The 25,750-nt window shown below is 42.6% G+C and overlaps 1 protein-coding gene across 1 annotated transcript in view; it reads left to right on the forward strand.

Annotated features, from left to right (window-relative positions):
* The window catches only part of LOC124620340 (15-hydroxyprostaglandin dehydrogenase [NAD(+)]-like), a 185,887-nt gene that overhangs the window by 82,110 nt on the left and 78,027 nt on the right, over positions 1-25,750 (forward strand). The window contains exon 5 of the mRNA XM_047147014.1: positions 19,340-19,525. Coding sequence (XP_047002970.1) covers positions 19,340-19,525 — 186 coding nt within the window. The remainder of the gene's footprint in view (positions 1-19,339; positions 19,526-25,750) is intronic.

Below are 25,750 nucleotides of genomic sequence, written 5' to 3' on the forward strand. Positions count from 1 at the left end.
ATTTCTTACCCCCAATCCATATTCACCTACAACGTTTCCTTGTGTCCCTTTTCCTACTGCCGAATTCCAGTCACCCATGACTATTAAATTTTCGTCTCCCTTCACTATCTGAATAATTTCTTTTATTTCCTCATACATTTCTTCAATTTCTTCGTCATCTGCAGAGCTAGTTGGCATATAAACTTGTGCTACTGTAGTAGGCGTAGGCTTCGTGTCTATCTTGGCCACAAAAGGCTTTCAATATGCTGTTTGTAGTAGCTTACCCGCACTTCTATTTTTTTTATTCATTATTAAACCGACTCCTGCATTACCACTATTTGATTTTGTATTTATAACCCTGTATTTACCTGACCAAAAGTCTTGTTCCTGCTGCCACCGAACTTCACTAATTCCCACTATATCCAACTTTAACCTACCCATTTCCCTTTTTAAATTTTCTAATCTACCTGCCCGATTAAATGATCTGACATTCCACGCTCCAATACGTAGAACGCCAGTTTTTTTTCTCCTGATAACGACGTCCTCCTGAGTACTACTCGCCTGGAGATCCGAATGGGGGACCATTTTGTCTCCGGAATATTTTACCCAAGAGGACGCCACCATCATTTATCCATACAGTAAAGCTGCATGCCCTCGGGAAAAATTACGACTGTAGTTTCCGCTTGCTTTCAGCCGTTCGCAGTACCAGCACGGCAAGGCCGTTTTGGTTATTGTTACAAGGCCAGATCAGTCAATCATCCAGTCTGTTGCCCCTGCAACTACTGAAAAGGCTGCTGCCCCTCTTCAGGAACCATACGTTTGTCTGGCCTCTCAACAGATACCCCTCCGTTGTGGTTGCAACTACGGTACAGCTATCTGTATCGCTGAGGCACGCAAGCCTCCCCACCAACCGCAAGGTCCATGGTTCTTGGGGGGAGGGGGGAGGGGTGAGGGGCTATATCTTAGAACTACTTAAACCTAACTAACCTAAGGACATCACACACATCCATGCCCGAGGCAGGATTCGAACCTGCGACCGTAGTGGTTGCGCGGTTCCAGATTGTGGCGCCTAGAACCGCTCGGCCACCCTGACCGGCACTGCTCGAGTATTCTTGTGTTATTCCTGGGCGGTTTTGTAGAACTATGTAGTTTTCATCGATGTGAAGCGAACTCGCCTCGAACTGATAAAGGGCACTGGTGGTATAGTGTCCTGAAACCACGTATGAACGTGTAACGGAACTGAAATGGTGGTGGGCTGACAGTAATTTGGAGCCCGCGCGTCGGAAACGGGCGCGCTGGTGTGAGACTGCCAGGGAGTGCACCCTGATGCCATCTATTGGCGAAACTGGGAATTAGCGCTGTCTCAGACAATGCGCTAAGCTATCGGAGTCAAATGTATTCTTTTTCTTGGTAATTATAAGCTATTACTGTATGATTTAATGTTATAAGGCGCTAGTAGTAAATTATTATGACTGGTATGAACTCCAGGGTAATAAATATAAATATTCTTAAATACTAAATGATTTCGGTGAAAAGGTGGTAGGGGAACGCCCCCACTCTTGGTGATACGAGCGTAGCTAGAGGTAGCTGGAGACACAGGGACTGAACAAGGAAATGGCCTGGGGAGGCTTGACGTGAACGGACGTGCGTAACTGTGCTCACGCAAAAGTGATTGTGCAACCGCGAAGAGGCGAATATCGTCGCCGTTTGTGGAGTAGAACGCGACGAATGTTTGTCGAAGCCGTCTCTATGCCACTGGGGCTGATTGTAAGAGTTCCTGCGCCCAGATTTCATGGCGGACGTGCAGTAGCTTATACGAGTGCTGCAGCTCGTAGTTCCAGCCGCCATTAAGGGCACGAGGCGTGAAGAGGAAGAGCTGCGTTAGCCACCTGCATCTCACCACCAGCACCGACACGTCTACCCAAGGCAAGACTGCTTGCAATTGTTAAGTCGAACTTTGTATACATGTAAAAGGAGAATACCAGTTTTCTTTTGTGCAAGTGCAGAAGACAGAATATAGTAATGAGTAAAATTACGAGGCATGTTGTTCATTGTAAAGTGTAGTAACCTGAAACATAGTGTAGTGAAATCAGACTGAGGCCACCATCGCCTCTTTCATTTACAATTCTTTTGGTTGTAGAATACTTTAGCGTTTAAAAATGTTGAAAAGAGCAATAGTCACACCAGAATGAGTCGCCTATTTATAGTTACTTAAATTTTTCTGAGTAACCTTTCAAGTAAAGTCACTTAACTAATTCTATAGCAATTGTCCAAAGAGTAATATTCCAAAATCATTAAATAAGTTGAAGGATAGAATTTTGTTAACCTAAGTTGCATAAGTTGTCTTGGTGGTAATTACCAAGCCAACTCACAGAAATTGAGAGAGTATTTGCTTTGTAGAATCACCTAGAATGATCAGAAATAGTAATATTCAGAATTAAGTTTAAATTCAACTTAAGCCGTTTCACTTTGAAACGAGCCAAAAAACTGATTTATTCTTTTGCTCCTTCAGAGCTGGCGACCGTAGTTATAAGTATTTTCAGGAGGATTCGACGGTAAGTCTGCTGCTCTCGTCGTGCTGATAGGATTACCCACTGCTGCTAGCAGTGGTGATTGGATACATCAGCTCACTACCAAGTTAAGTGGGTCAGGTAGGCAGTGTTACCGTGTGAACTGTAGGGCACTGTAGGCCGTGGATCGAACCCGTTCAATCATCACAGCTCTTTGAGAAATAGTCCGGTTAGGAGTGTACTAATCCAATAGGTAAATACTGGCGAGTAACGGTCAAAAATGTATACGCAAGTGAATTTAGCAAGGTCCATGTAGCACCTAGTTAATGTGGTGTAATGGCGAGGGTAGGAGTGGAGTAAAAGTGAGCTGAGCTTGTGGCAGCTGTGCTGTCTTCAAAGATTAATAACGTGAATTCACTACTAACTCTTACCATTAGGGCTGAGCTATTTACGGTTAAAATACGTAGCAGTAAGCGCAAAGGCGTGACAGCTACAAGTCCGTATTGGCTTTATACATACGGAAGTAGGAAGCGGGTCATTCTGTCAGTGGAGGGGTTAAAACAACGGAGTCACTTCAGAACATACCCCATTTACTGATGGAAAGATTCGGCGGTTTGGTCGCATGTGGCGACCGTGACAGGACTTACCAAGTTTGTAGAATAATGGCTGCAATAAAAGTGTTTTATATAAACTTGTAGTTTCAAGAAAATTTTAAATTTTAAATTCTGTTGTAGACAAATATACCACAATTGGTAAGTTCAAGACGACAACCTGCAAAGCAGCAAAAGGAAGTCCAATAGTAGGAGTTAAACAAGTAATACTTGGTTTAATCAACATTTCAATTAGGCACGAAATACAGCAGCATAAGATGGAGTCGAATAGTAACAAGCAAGACGAAAACATTACAAGGTCAGACCCAGAATTAGGGACCATAGATACTGTTGTAGGGTTGGAAAATCCTATAGATGAATCCACACCCACAAAACAGGAGGAACGGGAAGTGAAACCAAAGGTAGTGAAAAGTGAACCCAATGTATCTGTGGATGCAAGTCACAAGGGAGAGGATATGGAATTAACAAGTTTGTTAAATAGTATGATGGCGCAAATTCGAGAAGGGAATGCTAGTTTGAAAGCAGAAATGGCTAGTCATATATCCCAATTGGATGAAAACCTATCTGGTAAAATAAAAGCCAATTTAGATATTTTGAATACGCAAAGCCAACGTATCACAGAGGTAAACAAATCAGTAAATAGCATTAGGGCTGAAATAACAAATGTTCAGAGAAAAGTCACAGAAATAGAGAAAAGATTTGATACCGAAATTCAGAAAATAGAGAAATCAGTGGAACCTTTGATTAGTGAAAAATTAGAACCGATAATTGAAAGTAAATTACAGGTGATAGTACCAGTTGTAAAGAAAGAGATTGTTAAAGAAACGGCAGCTGATATTGAAACACTGCGCAATACCATGTTGAGTTTTGATGCATTTGTGCAGGAACAGGAAAATACACTGCGTAATGAGATAAAATTGTTAAGTCAGCAAGTTCAGAATCAGACGTTTCTTAACTGTAGTGGTATCCCATTGGTAATGCAAAAATCGGAAATACTGAGTAGGGAGGAAAAATACGATCCTCAAAAGAAACAAGGTGGATGGCATCCAATGGATTTTATAAAAAATTGTGAACGTGTCTTACCAACAGACATGTCGGATAAAGAAAAAATTAATTTAGTAATAGACGCTTTAGCAGGTCATGCTAAACGTTGGGGATTGAATTTGGATATCGACAATTTGAAGTTTACAGACTTCAAAGAAAAGTTCCTTGAGGAATTCTGGGGCACACAACAGAGGGATAGGTTGTGGAGAGAATTCGTTGTCGCCAGAATGCCAGAACATGGGCGTGGGCTCATGAAAGAATACTGTGAAGGATGGTTCAAGCGTTTGGAGTATCTTAAAGATCGTAGATCAGAATCGGAGATAGTGTCGGAGTTGTGGAAAAAGCTACCTGACGATTCAAAGCGTTATGTAGGAGGCACTCATCGAACATTCGATGAATTTTTAGAAAAAATCGAGAATGAAGATAGGTGGCGTGAAACTAGAGAGTTTCGAGGTTTCAGAAATCAGAATGGAATAGTAAAAGGTGTTAGGAATGAACCGCAAATTAACATGATGAGAGGAAGAGGTCGAGGAGGTAACTCTCAGCGAGGGAGAGGACACTATCAGGGAAACAGGATGCATTATCAAAATCAGGAAAACTAAATACCGCGCAGGTCAAGGGCCTAACGCGCGCGGAAAGAAAGAAATGGCCCAAATGTAGGGAAGATCGGAGTAGTCAGTACTATAGTAGGATAGTGCGTCGTTCGCCTGAAGAGCAGTTACATAAACGAAACTTTGCGAAGTATAATGCAGGGATACAAACAGAGGAGAGAGAGCAGGGAGGAATTATTAAGGGAAATGAAGTAGGAAAAGAATATCGGTCGGATGTGAAGGCTCACGTGAATGAAATAAGTACAATTCGAGGTCAGAGTGACGAATTGATGAAGGAAGAGTCAGAGAAGGCGTTGTTTGTCGGTAGGGATGGCAACTGTGCAGAGAGGCAGGGGCAAGGTAGGAGTGATGTGACTTATGGTAAAAGGTTCGTACGAATAGTCGACGAATCGCATCGAGATGTAATTAAAGAGGAAAGGGTGGATAAGAAAAAGGGGCATAGTGCAGAGACGCATGCCGATTCAGAAATTACCTCGTATGCAGAATATGTACATCAGCTCAAAAGCCAGCCAGCACAATTAGAAAGATCTTCCACTCAAGTGATTAATTTGGACCCGAATATGACAGTGTTAGAGAGCCATACCGATTATGATGTGTACCTAGTGACAGCAAGAGTACATGACTGTGATGAAGATTCTTTTAAAGAAATTAGAGAAAGTGTATCTAATCAAGAGAAAGAGTGTTGTGATCCCTGTAGTACTGAAGCAAATGAGGTGAGTGAGACTGGAATTCCATTAGTAGGGGAAAATAATGAAAGTAAGAGTGGCGAATGTACTATCCAACAAAGGGAAAGTAGAGAAATGGATTATAATTTACAAGAATTATTTGAATCCGAAGAAGGTCATGTTTCTAAGGAGGAGGAATTATCGTCAGAATCATCAGAAAGCATCCAGGGAGAAAAAGAAGTAGAGGAAGTTTCCGATTCTGCAACCGAGAGTTCAGGCATGACAGATTCGAATGAGAACGAGATGGCATTAAAGAGCCTAGACGAAGGACTATTGGAAAAAGTGGTGAAAGAATTTAGGATGAAAAGGAGAAAGAAACCTCCAGATGGAATGGTCAGTATAAAAACCGGAAAAATAATATGGCAAGACTTGGGGGTGGAAAAGGATTTATTATGGGAAGATAAAGAAAGTATGAAAGAGGACAATAGGATGCAAACAATCCTACCCATTAATATATGTGGATACGATTTATATGTATTGTTGGATACGGGTGCTCAAATAAGTGCTATTTCGCACGCATTTTTTGAGATGATCAAAGAGCAACGAGGAGTAGTCATGATGCCAGTAACAGGTGTTAAAGTGATAGGGGCGACAGGGAAATGTAGTAAACCTGTTGAACATCAAGTGATGATGGAATTTAAGATAAAAAACAAGTTATTTTCGAATGCATTTTTAGTAGTTCCAGAGCTCAGTGCCGAGATCATTTTAGGCATTGACTGGTTAATAAAACAGAAAGTAATTATAGATTGTGACAAAGGGATAATAGTTTGTAAAGTTGATAGTGCGGTATTAGAAATACCATTTGAATCATCTAGAGTAATGGAAGAGAACCAGCTGAGATGGGTAGAATTTAGAGATGACCATGATTCAGGAATAGGTCAAAAATTCGATTGGTGTCTGGTGAGGCAGATAGTTGAAGATGGAAATAAGGAGACACTCCTTCGAAATGTAGTGGATAAAACGGAAGGACTATCTGATGCCCAAAGGGAGGATCTATGGCAAATTCTGAAAGAAAATCAGGAGGTATTTTCAGACAAACCGGGACGAGTGATAAATTATGAGTACTGCATGGAGGTAGAGGAGCATGAACCTTTCTTTAAACCACCATATAATGTACCCTTGTCTAAGAAAGAAGCAGTTCAAAATGAAATAGATAAAATGGTTTCATGTGGGGTCATTGAGCGGAGTTCTAGCCCATATAATAACCCACTGGTGATAGTAGGTAAGAAGGATGGAAGTGTACGAATAGTGATAGATGCTTGTACTCTGAATAAAGTAGTGAAGAGGGAGTTGGATCGTCCAGAGAACATAGATAATTTATTGCAGAAGTTTAATGGTGTAAAGTACATGACTAGTTTAGACCTAACTGCAGGATACTGGCAAATCCCATTAAGTGAGGAGTCTAGGAAGTACACGGCATTTTTATTCAATGGCAAGTGCTACCATTTCACAGTGGTACCATTTGGCCTAAATACTTCCGTTTCAGTGTTCATTCGGGCTTTAGACAAAATTTTAGGGAGTGAACTTAGTTCGCTAATCACGGTTTATGTAGATGATCTGTTAATTGCTACAAGGACATGGGAAGAGCACATGGAGTTATGCGATAGGGTGTTCAAAGCTTTAATTAAAGGAGGAATGACCCTGAACCTGAAAAAATGCGAGTTTGTGAAGAAAGAAATAAAGTTTTTAGGTCACATAGTAACACCAGAGGGAATTGGAAAGGATCCCGATAAAGTCAAAGCAATAAGAAATTGTCCGGCTCCCAAGAATAAAAAACAACTAAAGTCGTTTATAGGACTTTGTTCCTTTTATCGTAAGTATGTGGATGATCAGGTGTTCAATAGCCCACATTTGAACTACCTACTTAAGAAGAACAGTGTGTATATATGGACTGAGGAATGTGAAACAGCATTCAACCGGCTAAAAGACAATTTGGCTAAAAACATAAAGTTATGGCACCCTGACCTGTGTGAACCATTCCACATGGCAACAGATAGTTCAGATTATGGATTGGGAGTATCCATATTTCAGGAGGTAATGATAGATGGGAAAAAAAACTCATAGACAAATAGCATTTGCGAGTAGAACCATGTCTAAGTACGAAAGAAACTATACGGTTTCAGAGAAGGAGGCTTTAGCTATAGTATGGGGTTTTAGGAAATTTCAACTTTTCTTATGGGGGCATAAGACTGTGGTCCATACAGACCACAAAGCTTTAATATTTTTGAAGGACTGCAGATTGTTACATAACAGGTTGACCAGATGGGCGCTGTTTTTACAACAATTTGATATAGAGATCAAGTATGTTAAAGGGAAAGAACATGCAGTACCGGATGCTTTGTCGAGATTACCGGAAGGATGTGAGACACTAGAAAGTGTAAAGAATAGGGAAGATGTTTTTGAGGTGAATTACTTCAAAAAAGCGGAAGGGAGAGAAAAAATTAGGGAAATATGTCGGAATATGCGAAGATATCAAAGTGATGATGATGCACTCAAGTCGGTAAAGGTCAAGTTTGACAATCCGGACGCAACTAACATAAGGGCTTCATATAAAATACATAAAGGTGTACTGTATCTTCAAAGATTAAATAATCCAGGGAAGTGGAGAGTATGTTGGCCGGAACAACACACTGAAGTGCTGATAGATTATGTTCACTTGGCATATGGCCATTGTGGTGCGCGGAAGTGTACTGATAAGTTAGATGAATGCATTACCTTTAACAACATGGCACGAAGGGTAGCACAGAGGATAAGATCTTGTGATCTATGCCAAAAGGCGAAAGTAACAAATGCAACTAATCAAGGGCCCATGCAATCAATAAAACCTGATGAAGTATTAGAAATAGTAGCAGTAGATATCTTTGGACCATTACCGAAAACCATGGGGGGTTTTGTGTACATATTTGTAGCAGTTGAACTTTTCTCAAAGTATATAACGCTATATCCCTTGAGAAAAGCTACTGCCAGAGCTGTGTATGATAAAATGGTGTGTGATTATTTTGTGAAAGTAGGGAAGCCAAAGAGAATACTATCAGATAATGGTGTTCAGTTTTGCTCAAAAATGTGGAAGGATGGGATAACTGAGAAACAGGTAGAAGTGGTACATATCTCAGCTTATCACCCATCAAGCAATCCGGCAGAAAGATATATACGTGAGATAGGTCGGTTATTTAGGACGTACTGCCATAGTAACCACAAGAAGTGGGGCATGTATGTGAGTGAATTCGAAGAAATCATGAATTCATTAACAAACGAGAGCACTGGATTTACTCCAGAAGAAATCCTGAAAAAGACGAAAAGTAAAAGTCTAGTAGAAGACCTACTAGAATTTCCAGATAGAGTTGAATTAGATTATGATAGTAAAAAGAACTTAGTAAAAGACAAGATGAGAAAACAAGCAGATGCGAGAATTCGTCGTCATGACGAAAAAGTAAGGAATCCTAAATTCAAAATAGGTGATCTCGTTCTTGTGAAAACACATGAAAAGTCAAGTGAAATTAATAACGAGATCAGCAAATTTAAATATATATATAATGGACCATTTAAAATAGTGTCCATACCCAATGTGAATGCTTATTATTTAGAGTACCCATTAACAGGCAAACGCCTGGGAGTAAGAAACATAGTGGATCTCAAAAGGTATGAGCCACGAATTCTACCAGATTGAAAATAAATATATAAATAAATATTAAAGTAAACCAATATGTAAATAGTTTTGTTTCTTTTGTTCTATGTGAAAGGTAAATGTTCACTAAAATATGTTGCAGTATTCTAATGAAACTTCTAGTTTAAGTAGAGACTAAACAGACTGGGAAAGACTGAGCTTCTAAGAAAGCCTTAATAGATGTGTAAATAAGTGTTGTGGAAGAGGTAGAAAAGTGAGGAGGTAAAGTGAAAAGGATGGGCTACAAAGTAATAGGCGCATAACGTGTGTTTTACTTGCCTGAGATAAAAGAAGTATATTTAAAATTTTTGTAAAAAAAGATGTTTAAAGTGTACTGTGTTTAGATGTAAGAAAATTGTAAAGAATATATGTAAATCATTTATGTAATGTTTAGCAGGAAAGATAGAAAGAATTGGTGTTTAATTTTAAATAAGTAATATAAGTACCGAGGTGTATCAGTAAGAAAGGGAAAACCCTTGGTAAAAAGCTTAACGAACATTTCAGATTCATTATAGGAGAGACTTCTTATTGAATTATCACTGTTAGATACTTCAATAAGAAGTGGGGCATGTGTAACGGAACTGAAATGATGGTGGGCTGACAGTAATTTGGAGCCCGCGCGTCGGAAACGGGCGCGCTGGTGTGAGACTGCCAGGGAGTGCACCCTGATGCCATCTATTGGCGAAACTGGGAATTAGCGCTGTCTCAGACAATGCGCTAAGCTATCGGAGTCAAATGTATTCTTTTTCTTGGTAATTATAAGCTATTACTGTATGATTTAATGTTATAAGGCGCTAGTAGTAAATTATTATGACTGGTATGAACTCCAGGGTAATAAATATAAATATTCTTAAATACTAAATGATTTCGGTGAAAAGGTGGTAGGGGAACGCCCCCACTCTTGGTGATACGAGCGTAGCTAGAGGTAGCTGGAGACACAGGGACTGAACAAGGAAATGGCCTGGGGAGGCTTGACGTGAACGGACGTGCGTAACTGTGCTCACGCAAAAGTGATTGTGCAACCGCGAAGAGGCGAATATCGTCGCCGTTTGTGGAGTAGAACGCGACGAATGTTTGTCGAAGCCGTCTCTATGCCACTGGGGCTGATTGTAAGAGTTCCTGCGCCCAGATTTCATGGCGGACGTGCAGTAGCTTATACGAGTGCTGCAGCTCGTAGTTCCAGCCGCCATTAAGGGCACGAGGCGTGAAGAGGAAGAGCTGCGTTAGCCACCTGCATCTCACCACCAGCACCGACACGTCTACCCAAGGCAAGACTGCTTGCAATTGTTAAGTCGAACTTTGTATACATGTAAAAGGAGAATACTAGTTTTCTTTTGTGCAAGTGCAGAAGACAGAATATAGTAATGAGTAAAATTACGAGGCATGTTGTTCATTGTAAAGTGTAGTAACCTGAAACATAGTGTAGTGAAATCAGACTGAGGCCACCATCGCCTCTTTCATTTACAATTCTTTTGGTTGTAGAATACTTTAGCGTTTAAAAATGTTGAAAAGAGCAATAGTCACACCAGAATGAGTCGCCTATTTATAGTTACTTAAATTTTTCTGAGTAACCTTTCAAGTAAAGTCACTTAACTAATTCTATAGCAATTGTCCAAAGAGTAATATTCCAAAATCATTAAATAAGTTGAAGGATAGAATTTTGTTAACCTAAGTTGCATAAGTTGTCTTGGTGGTAATTACCAAGCCAACTCACAGAAATTGAGAGAGTATTTGCTTTGTAGAATCACCTAGAATGATCAGAAATAGTAATATTCAGAATTAAGTTTAAATTCAACTTAAGCCGTTTCACTTTGAAACGAGCCAAAAAACTGATTTATTCTTTTGCTCCTCCAGAGCTGGCGACCGTAGTTATAAGTATTTTCAGGAGGATTCGACGGTAAGTCTGCTGCTCTCGTCGTGCTGATAGGATTACCCACTGCTGCTAGCAGTGGTGATTGGATACATCAGCTCACTACCAAGTTAAGTGGGTCAGGTAGGCAGTGTTACCGTGTGAACTGTAGGGCACTGTAGGCCGTGGATCGAACCCGTTCAATCATCACAGCTCTTTGAGAAATAGTCCAGTTAGGAGTGTACTAATCCAATAGGTAAATACTGGCGAGTAACGGTCAAAAATGTATACGCAAGTGAATTTAGCAAGGTCCATGTAGCACCTAGTTAATGTGGTGTAATGGCGAGGGTAGGAGTGGAGTAAAAGTGAGCTGAGCTTGTGGCAGCTGTGCTGTCTTCAAAGATTAATAACGTGAATTCACTACTAACTCTTACCATTAGGGCTGAGCTATTTACGGTTAAAATACGTAGCAGTAAGCGCAAAGGCGTGACAGCTACAAGTCCGTATTGGCTTTAACCATACGGAAGTAGGAAGCGGGTCATTCTGTCAGTGGAGGGGTTAAAACAACGGAGTCACTTGAGAACATACCCCATTTACTGATGGAAAGATTCGGCGGTTCGGTCGCAAACGGCTCAACAGGTGTAATGGGATTCGGCTATTCGAGTGTTGTTCCCACGCTGGGGGTCGTCTGTCCGGCGTTGGTGCCCGTGGCATGTGTCTCTAGCATTGTATCTACGCCTGTGCCTCGTCTGATCGTTTATACGTAATATTTTAGCTTCATCTCGTCCTATGTAGTATTCCGAAGATTCCGTGGCATACGGAGACGAGCAAAATACTTTCAAGGACAGCTAATGGCGGAAGAGTACTGTCAGAAGCAGGCTAAGGAACTCGTTTGGTCTCTTCTGATGGCCATCCGCCAGCTGGCCTAGTCTACAACATTAGGTCTCTACAAGTGAGATGCGTACCCGTACTATGCGAGACCGAATGACAATCTGTAACATTTGTCTCAGTGTGCTGAGGTCATCTAAGCAAGATGTTTTGAATGACGTCACTATGCCTTTCTCCAGTAGAAATTAAAAAAAAAAACGTTTAGCAAGCAAAGATATAAAAATTAAAGTACTGGTGTTCTGAAGCTACCGTATGGTACTAAAACGCCAAAATGTCATTGGCTGACCTCTCTGTGCTAACATAAACCGAATTTGACAACATAGAATGACCACATATTCGTCATCCGTTTGACATTCACTGTCAGATTCTCCTTCCCCACGTTTTTCTAGGCGTAATGTCACAGTACCCACTTACTTTTGTATATAGCCGCTTTGCTCTTATGCACATTACAGCATTCACTTGGACAGAAAGTCACTTTGCTCTTTTAGACGTGACGTCACAGTGCTCCCTTACTTGTGTACGTTGGTCTTTTAAATAATATGTTACAGCACTGACTTACTTGTGTGCAATGCAGCGTTGCTCGTTTAGATGTTACGTTACACTGCTCAGTTATACGTATGGCCAGCTCCACTGCTCTATTTGACTTTACGTTATAGCACTCACTCACTCGTGTGCACACCGGTGATGCTCTTTTAGACTTTTTGCTACAACACTGCTCACTTCTTAGTTATGTACAGCCACATTCCTCTTCCAGATGTTACATTTAGTAACACACACACACACACACACACACACACACACACACACACACACTACTTATTTACCTATTGTGCACCCTTCTTGCATGGAGAGCAATCTGAAAGTTTGAAATAGGAGGACAGTAACTATTTGCTTCCATTGGTACATAGAAGATTAATATGGGAACATAAAACTCTTGATTGATTAGTCACAAAGAGAAATAACGAAAGAAGAATTTTCTTTACCTTTTGTGTTATTTTGAGCACATAAATTATCAGAGTCCCAAACATGAACTTATATACAATAATAAATAAGTTTGACTTTGGAATCTTTCCGATCGTATTAATCAGGTAATTATGCCTCTTATAACGGCGGCTAATTACATGTGGCAGAGCTCAATAAAAATGTGTAATGCAATGAACGAACAAATACGAAGAGATTTCTCTGGCACTGTCTTCGTCTCTGTAGAGTAGAAGACATTAAAACACCTATCGAATAAAGAATGTATTGTTGTATTGATAGCAACGCGGAGGACAACGTATTTAAATTATATCGGAATGAAATTAACTTGCTACGCTGGAGCGTAAAAGTGACACTGAGATACCACATTGCCCCAATGCGTGTTGAAACTGTACATTTATCATAAATTCGATCTACACTTAAACTGAAGTTTCATGAAATAGAAATTATTTACGTTACTTTGACAAAGCTGAACTGAGATTATCTGTGGAAGTTTATGCACACGTTGCACATGTTCCCGATATCGTAAGACTGGAGAGACGGATTAAATGTTGAGACTGAAATGGAATCAGTCATTTTAATTTCTTTAAATGCGTTTCGACAATTAAAAACCAAGCTGTCCCGGATATTCGGCCCCTGTATGATGACAGGGAGCGGACGTCGTCTCGGTCATGGTGAAGCTCTGGATCTTGGCCGACCCTTTCCCCATCCCTCCCCCCATTCCATTCCCCCCCCTCCCTCCCACCCTCACACCACCTTTCAGGAAGACCTCCCGCAAGATCGTGTGATGAGACTTGAACCTAGGCCAAACACGGAATACACTGCCACAGGATCCCTGAAACTAAGATCACAACCACTGCCTACGTCCGGAAGTAACTTAGCAGCTGGGTTAACAGCTTAAACTTCCAAACAACAATTAAATATTTTTAACGGCCCTTTTTAGATCTAATGGACGTGGTCCATGTCCAAACCTCAACTACTTAGCCCCACGATAGGAATAAATATCACAGAACAAGAAAGGACGGTAGTCCAATTAAATACTAGGATAAGGTATTAACCATCAAACACATAAATGCAGGCGAAACACAGTCAAGATTTACCAACAAAGGTTCTTACAACTTAATAGTGGCCAAGCGCGAGATTAATAAGTTAAGCTAACATTGCCCAGCCTTAGCAACAATGCTGTTAAAAGTTACTGTGCTAAAAAGCCTTTATACTGGCCAAGCGAATGATTACTGCATTCAAACAGAAGAGGCTAACAGGGCTTAGCAACAATGCTTTTAAACTTTACTACACTAAACTTAATAGTGGCCGAGCTCGATGACCACCACACTCAAACAGTAAGATACTGTCAGCTAAACGCGCCATGCGCTCACAGGACCACAACCGTCACGCGCGCGAGGCGGGACAGTGGGCAGGATGTGACCGTGCGCACACTAAGGCGCTGCGCAAAAAAACGTTAAATGAGCCATTGCGACCGTACCCAGCTAATCAGGTGCGGTCAAGCATTCTTACTTATAATTTACTAACTGCCCCGGTACACCACTTTACTATTCTACGGAATGGAAGTGCGATACTTCAAAGAACTCACTCAGCCACACAGTCACCCCAAAGGGCACCATAAACACTTTAGAATAAAAACTTAAGAGCCAGATCAGAGGAACAATACAATGAAAGCCCTGACCAGACAATGCCTTGCACTGCCAGGACATGGTGACCACACAACTCAGCGCAGCACAGGGACATTTCATCTTTCCACAGTCCAAGCTTCAGTTTTTTTTTAAAAAGACAACGCGGCAGACTAACATTACCTCCCACTTTTGGGTTACATAAATAGCAGGTACGGACGATCCAGAATCGCCACAGCCAAGATTGGTATCGCTTCTGAATAACGATCCTTTCCGTCAGACTACTAGGACGGGTCCATGTGCTAATACTCCGTCGCCACTAGAGAAACTTTCGCCACCAATGTTGCCGCAGGAGGTAATCCTTACAAAAATTCACAACAGTGTCACCACACCACAACAAGACAAGGAGAATCAAACGCAGCACCTCTAGAATGGTAGCAGCTACTCTCTGACGATCGTTTCCACCCTTTACTACAGTGGACATGATTTGGTAGTTCTCCTTAGCAACAAGAAGGTTATCGAGCACAGCTGTTGTCGCAGCCAGTCCTTGCAGTAACTCACAGCGGCTGCAAAACAAAGCAAGACAAGGAAATCGACACGTTGTACACAACGGAAGAATAGCACTAACAATCTGCAGTCGTTACCGGCTCTCAGATAAGACAGGAAACACCACAAGGAAGCTAAGGAACCAACACAGCTGTCTTAGCCAGTTCTCGTAGTCACCCCACAGTCGCAGCTCAACACAGCTTCTTATCGTAGGCCTGGTCTATCGGCAATGCGTTCTTAAGGTAGAAATGAAACTCACAGCTATGCCATTCACCACTTGACCGAAACCGGCTGGCAACGTTGACAACGGCAGCGATCAGCCGAGCCTAACCACAAATCTTGGCTACGAACTACTCTCTCCAAAATGCCGATTCGATCCAACTAATAACCAAAAGACGAACAGCAACGTACAACTAAACGACCACAGATGTATTTCGACACTTTCGCAGAGCTTAACGTCAACGGACACACTTGCTATCGGCAGCCACGATCCTGGCCAACGCAAGTCTGCCTCGTCGCTCCAGTGCCCCTATATAATGCCGACAGTCACGGGCTGAGCGCCCGGTCTAGCTTGCACTTCCCCACGCCGCCACCTCTGACGCCGCTAGCGCCACCGCACCGTCACACCAGCACCTAGGCACAACCAGCTCTAAGTAGAATGCAGAGCAACTGTGCCAGAATCACAGCGGCGCGAAGGGCAAATTGCCGGAGGAGGGAACCAATCGGCACACACAGTGCGACAGACGTTTCGCAGACAGGAAAGTGCGCCTTGTAAAGCTGTAGCAAAATTAGAGAGAAAAAAATGCTAGGACCTAAGGACTGAAGAAATGTGTACTGTGTTGCTTGTCTCTTGTCTTTACTGGTTTTGTGTTTCCTATATTTAATTTTACGTCACACAAAAGAGAGAGTTATTAGCTAATAGGCAATAAAGAGAGCAAATTTTCTGACGAGTTTGCTAGGTGTCATGTATAACTTTGGTGTCTGAATCGATAGTGAGCGAGCACCGATGTTGTAAAGCGGTACCGCAGAAGTTAGGTAAGTAACTCTGATGTGCGCGAGGGCACAGTGTGTCAGACAATGTTAAGCTGTGTTAGAGCGAGGAAGCAATGGCAATGATATGCTTCAAATGTAAAGTCTCAATTTATCATTGTGTTTAATGCACATGATTATTTCAAGATTATAACGGAAACTGATTTGTGTAAGAACGAAGTCTAATGGACTGTCGCCGGCCGAAGTGGCCGTGCGGTTAAAGGCGCTGCAGTCTGGAACCGCAAGACCGCTACGGTCGCAGGTTCGAATCCTGCCTCGGGCATGGATGTTTGTGATGTCCTTACGTTAGTTAGGTTTAACAAGTTCTAGGGGACTAATGACCTCAGCAGTTGAGTCCCATAGTTTTCAGAGCCATTTGAACCATTTTTTTAATGGACTGTCAAAGGTAAATATTATAATTACTTCTTTTTTTTACTATTGCTGCGCCATCGGACTAACTTGGTTATTGTACTGAGAGTTGCTAGATTTGAGAGATAGGAAAGTGTTTTCTTTGAATGTTAAGAAGTTCATTACATTTAAAATCAACCATGACCACTTTTTCACAGGATACAAAAAAATTTGCGTTGTCATTTATGGGCATATTTCACTTTTTACTAACTTTTCTCTTACTGTTTTTTAATTGATCATGGAACCAAGTGTGTTCGGAAAATACTTCGATTTGCAGCTAACTAATTGCACCTCCCGAGTGTCGCTGTGTAGGTATAGTAATATGCAGCTTCAGCATAGCGGCGCGCAAGACAGAGCAGTACTGCAAAGCGTTATCCAGATTTGCGCAGAATAGAGATGAGGACTAAATATTTTGATTTTTTTAGTTCAAGCAAGGCCAACTTAAGTCATTCAGAGACAGTTTTTGTGATCAATTTTGCAAAACCAATTGCTGTAGGTTTCATGTCAAAGTTCATTATTGAGGCAAATTATACTGTTCAAAATTCTTGCAGTCAGATTGATAACTTTTACAGTATGAAATACTTCCCTTTTCATTCGGGCAGTTAATTATTATTACAATGCAGCTTTACGTTTACAATAAGACAGTTCATTTATTATTATAGCTCACATCTTAAAATCAGAAAGCCTGCCGCTGTGGCCGAGCTCTTATAGGCGCTTCCGTCCGGAACCGTGCGACTACTACGGTCGCACATTCTAATCCTGCCTCGGGTATGGATGTGTCTGATGTCTTTAGGTTAGTTAGGTTTAAGTAGTTCTGAGTCTAGTGGACTGATGACCTCAGATGTTAACTCAAATAGTGGTCAGAGAGCCTTACATTTAGAAACAGCACATCAGTCATATTTTTTATTATTTAAAGAGAAGTTTCTGTAATATTTTTAATTATTTAAAAGAGAACCTTCAGTCATATTTTTATTTACTTAGATAACTTTCAAGTTATTATTCTTTCCGTGACAAATAATCACATCCAGTATTAATTGTGGGTTTTTGTAGGAGGGTAGGCTGTGAAGCCGGCCGACTGGGAGCAAGTGAGGCACCACAGATCGTTTTAATTTCCACTGTTCTGAATATGAGTTTCATGGCTTCCATTAAAAAACATACACGTTTTCATTACACAGAGTGACTCGTGCGGCTCGTCGAGCAACAACTTTTACAGGACTACGTGGACGTGTCGAACAGGTGTGGCATTAAGTATCCCAGGACAGTGTTCGCCGTCTCTACGATAGGCTGGACGCAAGAGTGAGCAGCTGCATTGCCGCCCATGGGGCAACATGGCTGTTTGAGGACGGGTCGATACCTGGTACATCAGAACCGCTTGTCTTGTTGATCTGTAAATGTAATCATTTCATCTAGGCCATTTACACTGTTGCAACAATAAATTTCGAGTGAATTGGCAAACCTGTAAAAGGTTGTACTAAATTAGTTTCGGGCAGTGTATATGGGATTTTGCATACGTCTGGTGAGTAATTATGAGTCCCATTCTCATAAAAGAGAGGTGCACAGTGTTGATCGCTGCCCTAATATCGCTTCCATATTTGACCACACAGTTTGAATTTTGTTCTGAGATCTATTTATTCGGTAGTTGCAATGCATTGTTTTAGCGTGTCTGATGATATTTCTCAACCTTTGAAATGTTCCCTGTAGATAAACTGTGTTACCAGGCTTTGATTGTTTTTCGTGTTAACATGCAGCTCCTTCTTCCTCCTACACGTTATTGCAGTGTCGTTACTTGTAGGAATCGGTCGATTATTAATACTCCATGCCTATAATTTTTGAGGGGAAAGAGTTATGAATGAACGTGATAAATGTTTGAGGAAACTTATTATATTTGTCGTTAAAATTATCCGTATTGTAGGCTTCTTGCCATGTTTCCCTTTGGAGATTGGCCTTAAAATTCCGCATTGCAGGTGGACTCATATCTATAAGTCTTTTGTTCTCTATTTTGGGGTATGACTCTGCTTTGATAGCTTTCAGTAATACGACTTGTGGATCGCGATATGAAGTGCCGTTAGTAATTTTTCTCACACCGTGTCCATACACAGCGAGGTGGCGCAGTGGTTAGTACGCTGGACTCGCATTCGGGAGGACGACGGTTCAATCCCGCGTCCGGCCATCCTGATTTATGTTTTCCGTGATTTCCCTAAATCGCTCCAGGAAAATGCCGGGATGGCTCCTTTGAAAGGGCACGAACGACTCCTTTCCCCTTCCTCCCTAATCCGATGAGACCGATGACCTCGCTGTTTGGTCTCCTCCCCCAAACAACCCAACCCAACCCAACCGTGTCCATCAAACAGAGAAAAGTTTACGATCGTGCTGCCCTGAACTCTAGTTGGAAAACATGATGCCTTCAAAAGGTTGTAAGATTCAAGTAAATCTGCTAACATTCTTTTCTCTGGAGGATCAGTAAGTAAGTTCATATTGAAATGCCCACACAAAACAAACCTCACGTTTTCTTAAGAAACAAGCCGAGCATTACGTCAAGACTGGAGATGAAAACTCCGAACAGGGAACTGCATAATGAAACGCTAACTCTGCTATGTTGATACAAGTGACTGGCGCACACCCTGCAGTTTATTCTCACGGCTGGCGCAGCGGTAGGTGGTCACGTGACCGGACCGCCTGCTACCATTTCGACACAGTCGCCATCGCTCCAGAGCGCGCAGTGTGCTCTCTTAAGGAGGTGGCTAATGCTTCGTCTGGTAAACCAGTCGGATATTTTCTTCCCGCGTTACATATGCACGTGAAACAGGAAAGCCCACTGCGCCCCGCAGCTCACGTGCGCGACTGTAACTGGCGCGCGCTTTCCCCGCAGACGGCGGTGGTGCGATGCACGCAGCTGGCGATGGAGCTGATGTCGCGCGGGGGCGGCGGCGGCGGCGGCGGCGGGGGCGGCGTCGTGCTGAACGTGGCGTCGGTGCTGGGGCTGGCGCCGCTCGCCGGCTGCCCCGTCTACGTGGCCACCAAGCACGCCGTCGTCGGCCTGTCCCGCTCCTACGGGGTGAGTACGCGCCTGCAGTGCATCACAGCCACCGATCATAAGAGGTACGGGGGAGGAGGGGGGGGGGGCATCTGAGTCGCCACCGGGCACTCTTCAATTCACGAAATAAAGATAATCGAATATGTCATCGTTATGAGACCTTACACTGAGGTGACAGAAGTTACGAGGTATCTCGTAATATCATGTCGGACGTGTGGCAAGTCAACGTGGCGCGGTCTCAACGAGTCGTTGGAAGTCCCATGCAGAACTAGTGAGCCGTGCTGCCTCTCTAGCTGTCTATAACTACGAAAGTGCTGCCGCTGCATCGTTCACGAACTTACCTCTCGATTATGTCCCATAAATATTCGATAGTAGTCATGTCAGCCGACCTGGGTGGCTCGAAGTATACAGAATGTTCTTCAATCCGCGAACAATTGTCGCCCGGTGACATGGCGCATTGTCAGTTATAAAAATTACATCGTTGTTTGAGAATATCTCGTAACCATGAATGGTTGCAAATGGTCTCCAAGAAGCGAACATCCGTAGGACCCAGTCCATTCTACGTAAACACAGCCCACACCCTTATGGAGCCACCACCAGCTTGCCCAGTGCCTTGTTGACAACCTGGATGCGTGACTTCGTGCTCTCTACAACACACTCCAACCCTACCACCAGCTCTTGCCAACTGAAACCAGGACTCATCTGAGTAGATCACGGTTTTCCAGTCGTCCAGATCCCAACCGATATGGTCGCGAGACTAGGTGTGGGGCTGCAAGCAAGTCGTGCTGTCAGCAAAGGCACTCGCGCCGGTTGTCTGTTGCTATAACTCATTAACGCCAAATTTTTCCGATCTGTTCTAACGGGTACGTTCTTCGTCTGTCGCACATTGATTTCTGCCGTGATTTCACGCGGTGTTGCTTGTCTGCTTGCACTGACACCTCTACGCAAACGCCGCTGCTCTCGATCGTCAAGTGGCGGTCGTCGGCCACTGTGTTGGCGCGAAGTTTGGTATTGTCGGCACACCCTTGACACCCCTTGCAAAGTAGTCGAACATAGCCATTTCTAGTGAATGACAGGTGTAGCTGGACAGAGGGGGCAGTCCATTCCATGTAAACACAGCCCACACCATTATGGAACGACCAGCAGCTTGCACAGTGGCTTGTTGACAACTTGGGTCCATACCTTCGTGGGGTGTGCGCCACACTCGAACTCTGCCATATGTGGTCACGAACCCAGGAGAGGTGCTGCAAGCGATGTCGTGCTGCCAGTAAAGGCAATCAAGTAGATCGTCTGCTGCCATAGCCCATTAACTCAACATTTCGCCGCGCAGACGTTCGTCGTACGTCCCGCTTTGATCTCTGCGGATATTTCGAGCAGTGTTCCTTGTCTCTTAGCGCTGACAACTCTGCGCAAAGGCCGCTGCACTCTGTCGGTAAGCGAGGGCTGGGGACTACTGCAATGTCCGTGGCGCCAAGCAATGCCTCAAATGCGGTATCCTCGGCATTGTCTTGACGCTGTCGATCTCGGAATATTATATTCCCTAACAACTTACGAGTCAGAATGTCCCATGCGCCTAGCTCCAGCTACAATACCGCGTTCAAAGTCTCTTAACTCCCGCAGTTCTGCCGTAATCGCGTCGGAACCCTATTCACACGAATCACCCTAGCACAAATGACAGCTTCGCTAATGCATCGCCCTTTTCAACTTCGTATACACGATACTACGGCCGCCTGTGTATGTACGTATCGCTGTCCTATGACTTTCTCCAGCTCAGTGTATAAACATGCTTACGTTGTGTAGGGGAGAGTTTTCTACTTGGAGGGCAGCGTACATGTGAACACGTTTTGCTTCCTTCTCGGCGTTGCAGTCTAGTGACCGATTTTAGAATCACACGAACGAACGCTCACTGGAAACCGCCATAAACAGCTTCTGCCATTTTATACTGTTTTTGTTGTTTTTAAACATGTGGATGTGTTTGCTACAGAGTTTGTAAATGTCACGAGTTCTACACATTTAGGTATTAGTGTTGGTTCTTCAGTTAGAGAGTTTTATGATGAATAAAGTTCTGCATATTTTTAAAACTAGTTACATAACGTGTGGACTACTTCGTCAGTCATCCACCACTTTGTACGCTGAAACGGAAGATGCTTCTACCAGGGAACTCGTGATATTTGCAGACGTACTGAGTTTCTTTAATATCTTAACAAGTTTCTCTGTCTTGAAAATGGGAATTTCTGTTCGTAATCCATATCTTCTACTTCAAAATGTATTCAACTTGTAAGTTGTCTTTGATTATAATTAGTTTCACTTCACTTAGTGAGTATAATGTACAATAGAGTAACAATGTAACAAATAGACTATTAAATATACCTTAGACAACGTTTTCTCGATTGTAACTTTCAAATTTGAATAGAACATTAGTTCCTGGGTAATTGACCATATCGAACCCTTGAAGAGTTTTCCACATTGAGATGGACCTTAATTTTCTAATGCAAGTTTTGTAATTTCAGAAAAAGCCTGCTGCACACACCAAGTGAACGCTATCCCTTCAAACTGGAATTACAGGGCTGATTAGAGACGTAAGTCAAAAACGCAAAATTACACGCAGTATTTACAGTTGCGATGAGCTAGCGCGGGCTAGCGCCCCGCACACCACTCGCCCAACAGCCCATTTCCTGTGTCGGAAGTATGCAGCTTTCGCAGACCAACTTGGCGCAAACAGTGCAACTTAGTTCTCACACCGATTTCACAAACAACTCTGCTCTAACCGTGCAACTCCCCTGTCTCAGACCAACTGTCTTCCACCCCGAGACACCACACAGCCAGCACTGTCTCCTAGGCCGACTTCGATCAAAGATACTTACTGAACAAATAGTAAACCGATGACAAACTCGAGCCAGTGACACCGGACAATACCCAAGCGAAGTAAAATATGGCGCCACGGCTCAAAATTAGCTTCAAGTATATAGGGTGATTCAAAAAGAATACCACAACTTTAAAAATGTGTATTTAATGAAAGAAACATAATATAACCTTCTGTTATACATCGTTACAAAGAGTATTTAAAAAGGTTTTTTTTCACTCAAAAACAAGTTCAGAGATGTTCAATATGGCCCCCTTCAGACACACGAGCAATATCAACCCGATACTCCAACTCGTTCCACACTCTCTGTAGCATATCAGGCGTAACAGTTTGGATAGCTGCTGTTATTTCTCGTTTCAAATCATCAATGGTGGCTGGGAGAGGTGGCCGAAACACCATATCCTCAACATACCCCCACAAGAAAAAATCGCAGGGGGTAAGATCAGGGCTTCTTGGAGGCCAGTGATGAAGTGCTCTGTCACGGGCTGCCTGGCGGCCGATCCATCGCCTCGGGTAGTTGACGTTCAGGTAGTTACGGACAGATAAGTGCCAACGGAGGGTTCCAAATGATTGGAAAAGAGCACATATAGTCCCAGTCTTCAAGAAGGGTCGTCGACCAGATGCGCAAAACTATATCTCTGACGTCGATCTCTTGTAGAATTTTAGAACATGTTTTTTGCTCGCGTATCATGTCATTTCTGTAAACCCAGAATCTACTATGTAGGAATCAACATGGATTCCGGAAACAGCGATCGTGTGGGACCCAACTCGCTTTATTTGTTCATGAGACCCAGAAAATATTAGATACAGGCTCCCAGGTAGATGCTATTTTTCTTGACTTCCGGAAGGCGTTCGATACAGTTCCGCACTGTCGCCTGATAAACAAAGTAAGAGCCTACGGAATATCAGACCAGCTGTGTGGCTGGATTGAAGAGTTTTTAGCAAACAGAACACAGCATGTTGTTATCAATGGAGAGACGTCTACAGACGTTAAAGTAACCTCTGGCGTGCCACAGGGGAGTGTTATGGGACCATTGCTTTTCACAATATATATAAATGACCTAGTAGATAGTGTCGGAAGTTCCATGCGGCTTTTCGCGGATGATGCTGTAGTATACAGAGAAGTTGCAGCATTAGAAAATTGTAGCGAAATGCAGGAAGATCTGCAGCGGATAGGCACTTGGTGCAGGGAGTGGCAACTGACCCTTAACATAGGCAAATGTAATGTATTGCGAATACATAGAAAGAAGGATCCTTTATTGTATGATTATATGATAGCGGAACAAACACTGGTAGCAGTTACTTCTGTAAAATATCTGGGAGTATGCGTGCGGAACGATTTGAAGTGGAATGATCATATAAAATTAATTGTTGGTAAGGCGGGTACCAGGTTGAGATTCATTGGGAGAGTGCTTAGAAAATGTAGTCCATCAACAAAGGAGGTGGCTTACGAAACACTCGTTCGACCTATACTTGAGTATTGCTCATCAGTGTGGGATCCGTACTAGATCGGTCTGACGGAGGAGATAGAGAAGATCCAAAGAAGAGCGGCGCGTTTCGTCACAGGGTTATTTGGTAACCGTGATAGCGTTACGGAGATGTTTAATAAACTCAAGTGGCAGACTCTGCAAGAGAGGCGCTCTGCATCGCGGTGTAGCTTGCTCGCCAGGTTTCGAGAGGGTACGTTTCTGGATGAGGTATCGAATATATTGCTTCCCCCTACTTATACCTCCCGAGGAGATCACGAATGTAAAATTAGAGAGATTAGAGCGCGCACGGAGGCTTTCAGACAGTCGTTCTTCCCGCGAACCATACGCGACTGGAACAGGAAAGGGAGGTAATGACAGTGGCACGTAAAGTGCCCTCCGCCACACACCGTTGGGTGGCTTGCGGAGTATCAATGCAGATGTAGATGTAGAATGCGGTGGCGCTCCATCCTGCTGAAATATGAATTGTTGTGCTTCTTGTTCGAGCTGAGGGAACAGCCAATTCTCTAACATCTCCAGATACTGTAGTCCAGTTACAGTAGCACCTTCGAAGAAAAAGGGACCAAAAGCTTTATTGGCTGAAATGGCACACAAAACGTTCACCTTAGGCGAGTCACGTTCATACTGAGTTGTTTCCCGCGGATTGTCAGTGCCCCATATACAGACATTGTGACGGTTGACTTTTCCGTTAGTGTGGAAAGTTGCTTCATCACTAAACACAATCTTTGAAACGAAAGATTCATCTGTTTCCATTTGAGCAAGGGTAAAACCACAGAAATCGATTCTTTTAATGTTATCAGCTGCAGACAGTGGTTGAACCAATTTCAGACGATAAGGTTTCATAACTAACCTTTTTCGTAGGACTCTCCATACAGTTGATTGTGGAATTTGCAGCTCGCTGCTAGCTCTGCGAGTCGATTTTCCTGGGCTGCGAACAAATGCTTGCTGGATGCGTGCTACATTTTCATCACTCGTTCTCGGCCGTCCAGAACTTTTCCCTTTGCACAAACACCCAACTGTTTATACCAACGTTTAATACACCTCCTATCAGGAGGTTTAACACCATACTTCGTTCGAAATGCACGCTGAACAACTGTCGTCGATTCACTTCTGCCGCACTCAATAACACAAAAAGCTTTTTGTTGAGCGGTCGCCATCTTAGCATCAACTGACGCTGACGCCTAGTCAACAGCGCCTCAAGCGAACAAATGTACAACTAAATGAAAATTTATAGCTCCCTTAATTCGCCGATAGATAGTGCTTAGCTCTGCCTTTTGTCGTTGCAGAGTTTTAAATTCCTAAAGTTGTGGTATTCTTTTTGAATCACCCTGTATTTTATAACTCTCCGTGTCGTTTCTTAAAAACACGATAGGTAATCTATTGAAAATTACGCATTTTGTATTTCAGGAAGCAAATTTCTGTGAAATTTTTTGACGCGCGTTACGAAACTGAATGTGGAAGTGAAACTGATGCACTAATAAATTTTGAGGACTAAAACAGCGTTGTCAGATTATTTCCATGGTTCGTATTGTTAAGAAAGGCCCAGGCTTTTTATGAAATAGGATTTTAAGTAAACTTCGTGTCTGACTGAGTGAAGAAGGACATACTGAAATTTGAAGACTACTCCCAATAAAAAAATAAAGAAAAACGAAGGAAGTATACCTTTCATTCTGATCAATTATTATTTGTTTTTCCGTCTTAATCTTTCTGTAGTTAAAGAATATGGCCAAATATGCCCATTAATTGCAGTAAGCTGTAGACAAAAGATGAGTAATAATTGGTTATAACAGCTAGTGCGGAAAATGACCGTGCAAACAACAACACTTTCAGCCACAGTTCACATTCATTATCATGGTACCTACTTTCTTGAATAATGTATAAAGTACAATGAATTAC

This window comes from Schistocerca americana, chromosome 6 (genome assembly GCF_021461395.2).
Source record: "Schistocerca americana isolate TAMUIC-IGC-003095 chromosome 6, iqSchAmer2.1, whole genome shotgun sequence".
Taxonomy (NCBI): Eukaryota; Metazoa; Arthropoda; class Insecta; order Orthoptera; family Acrididae; genus Schistocerca; species Schistocerca americana.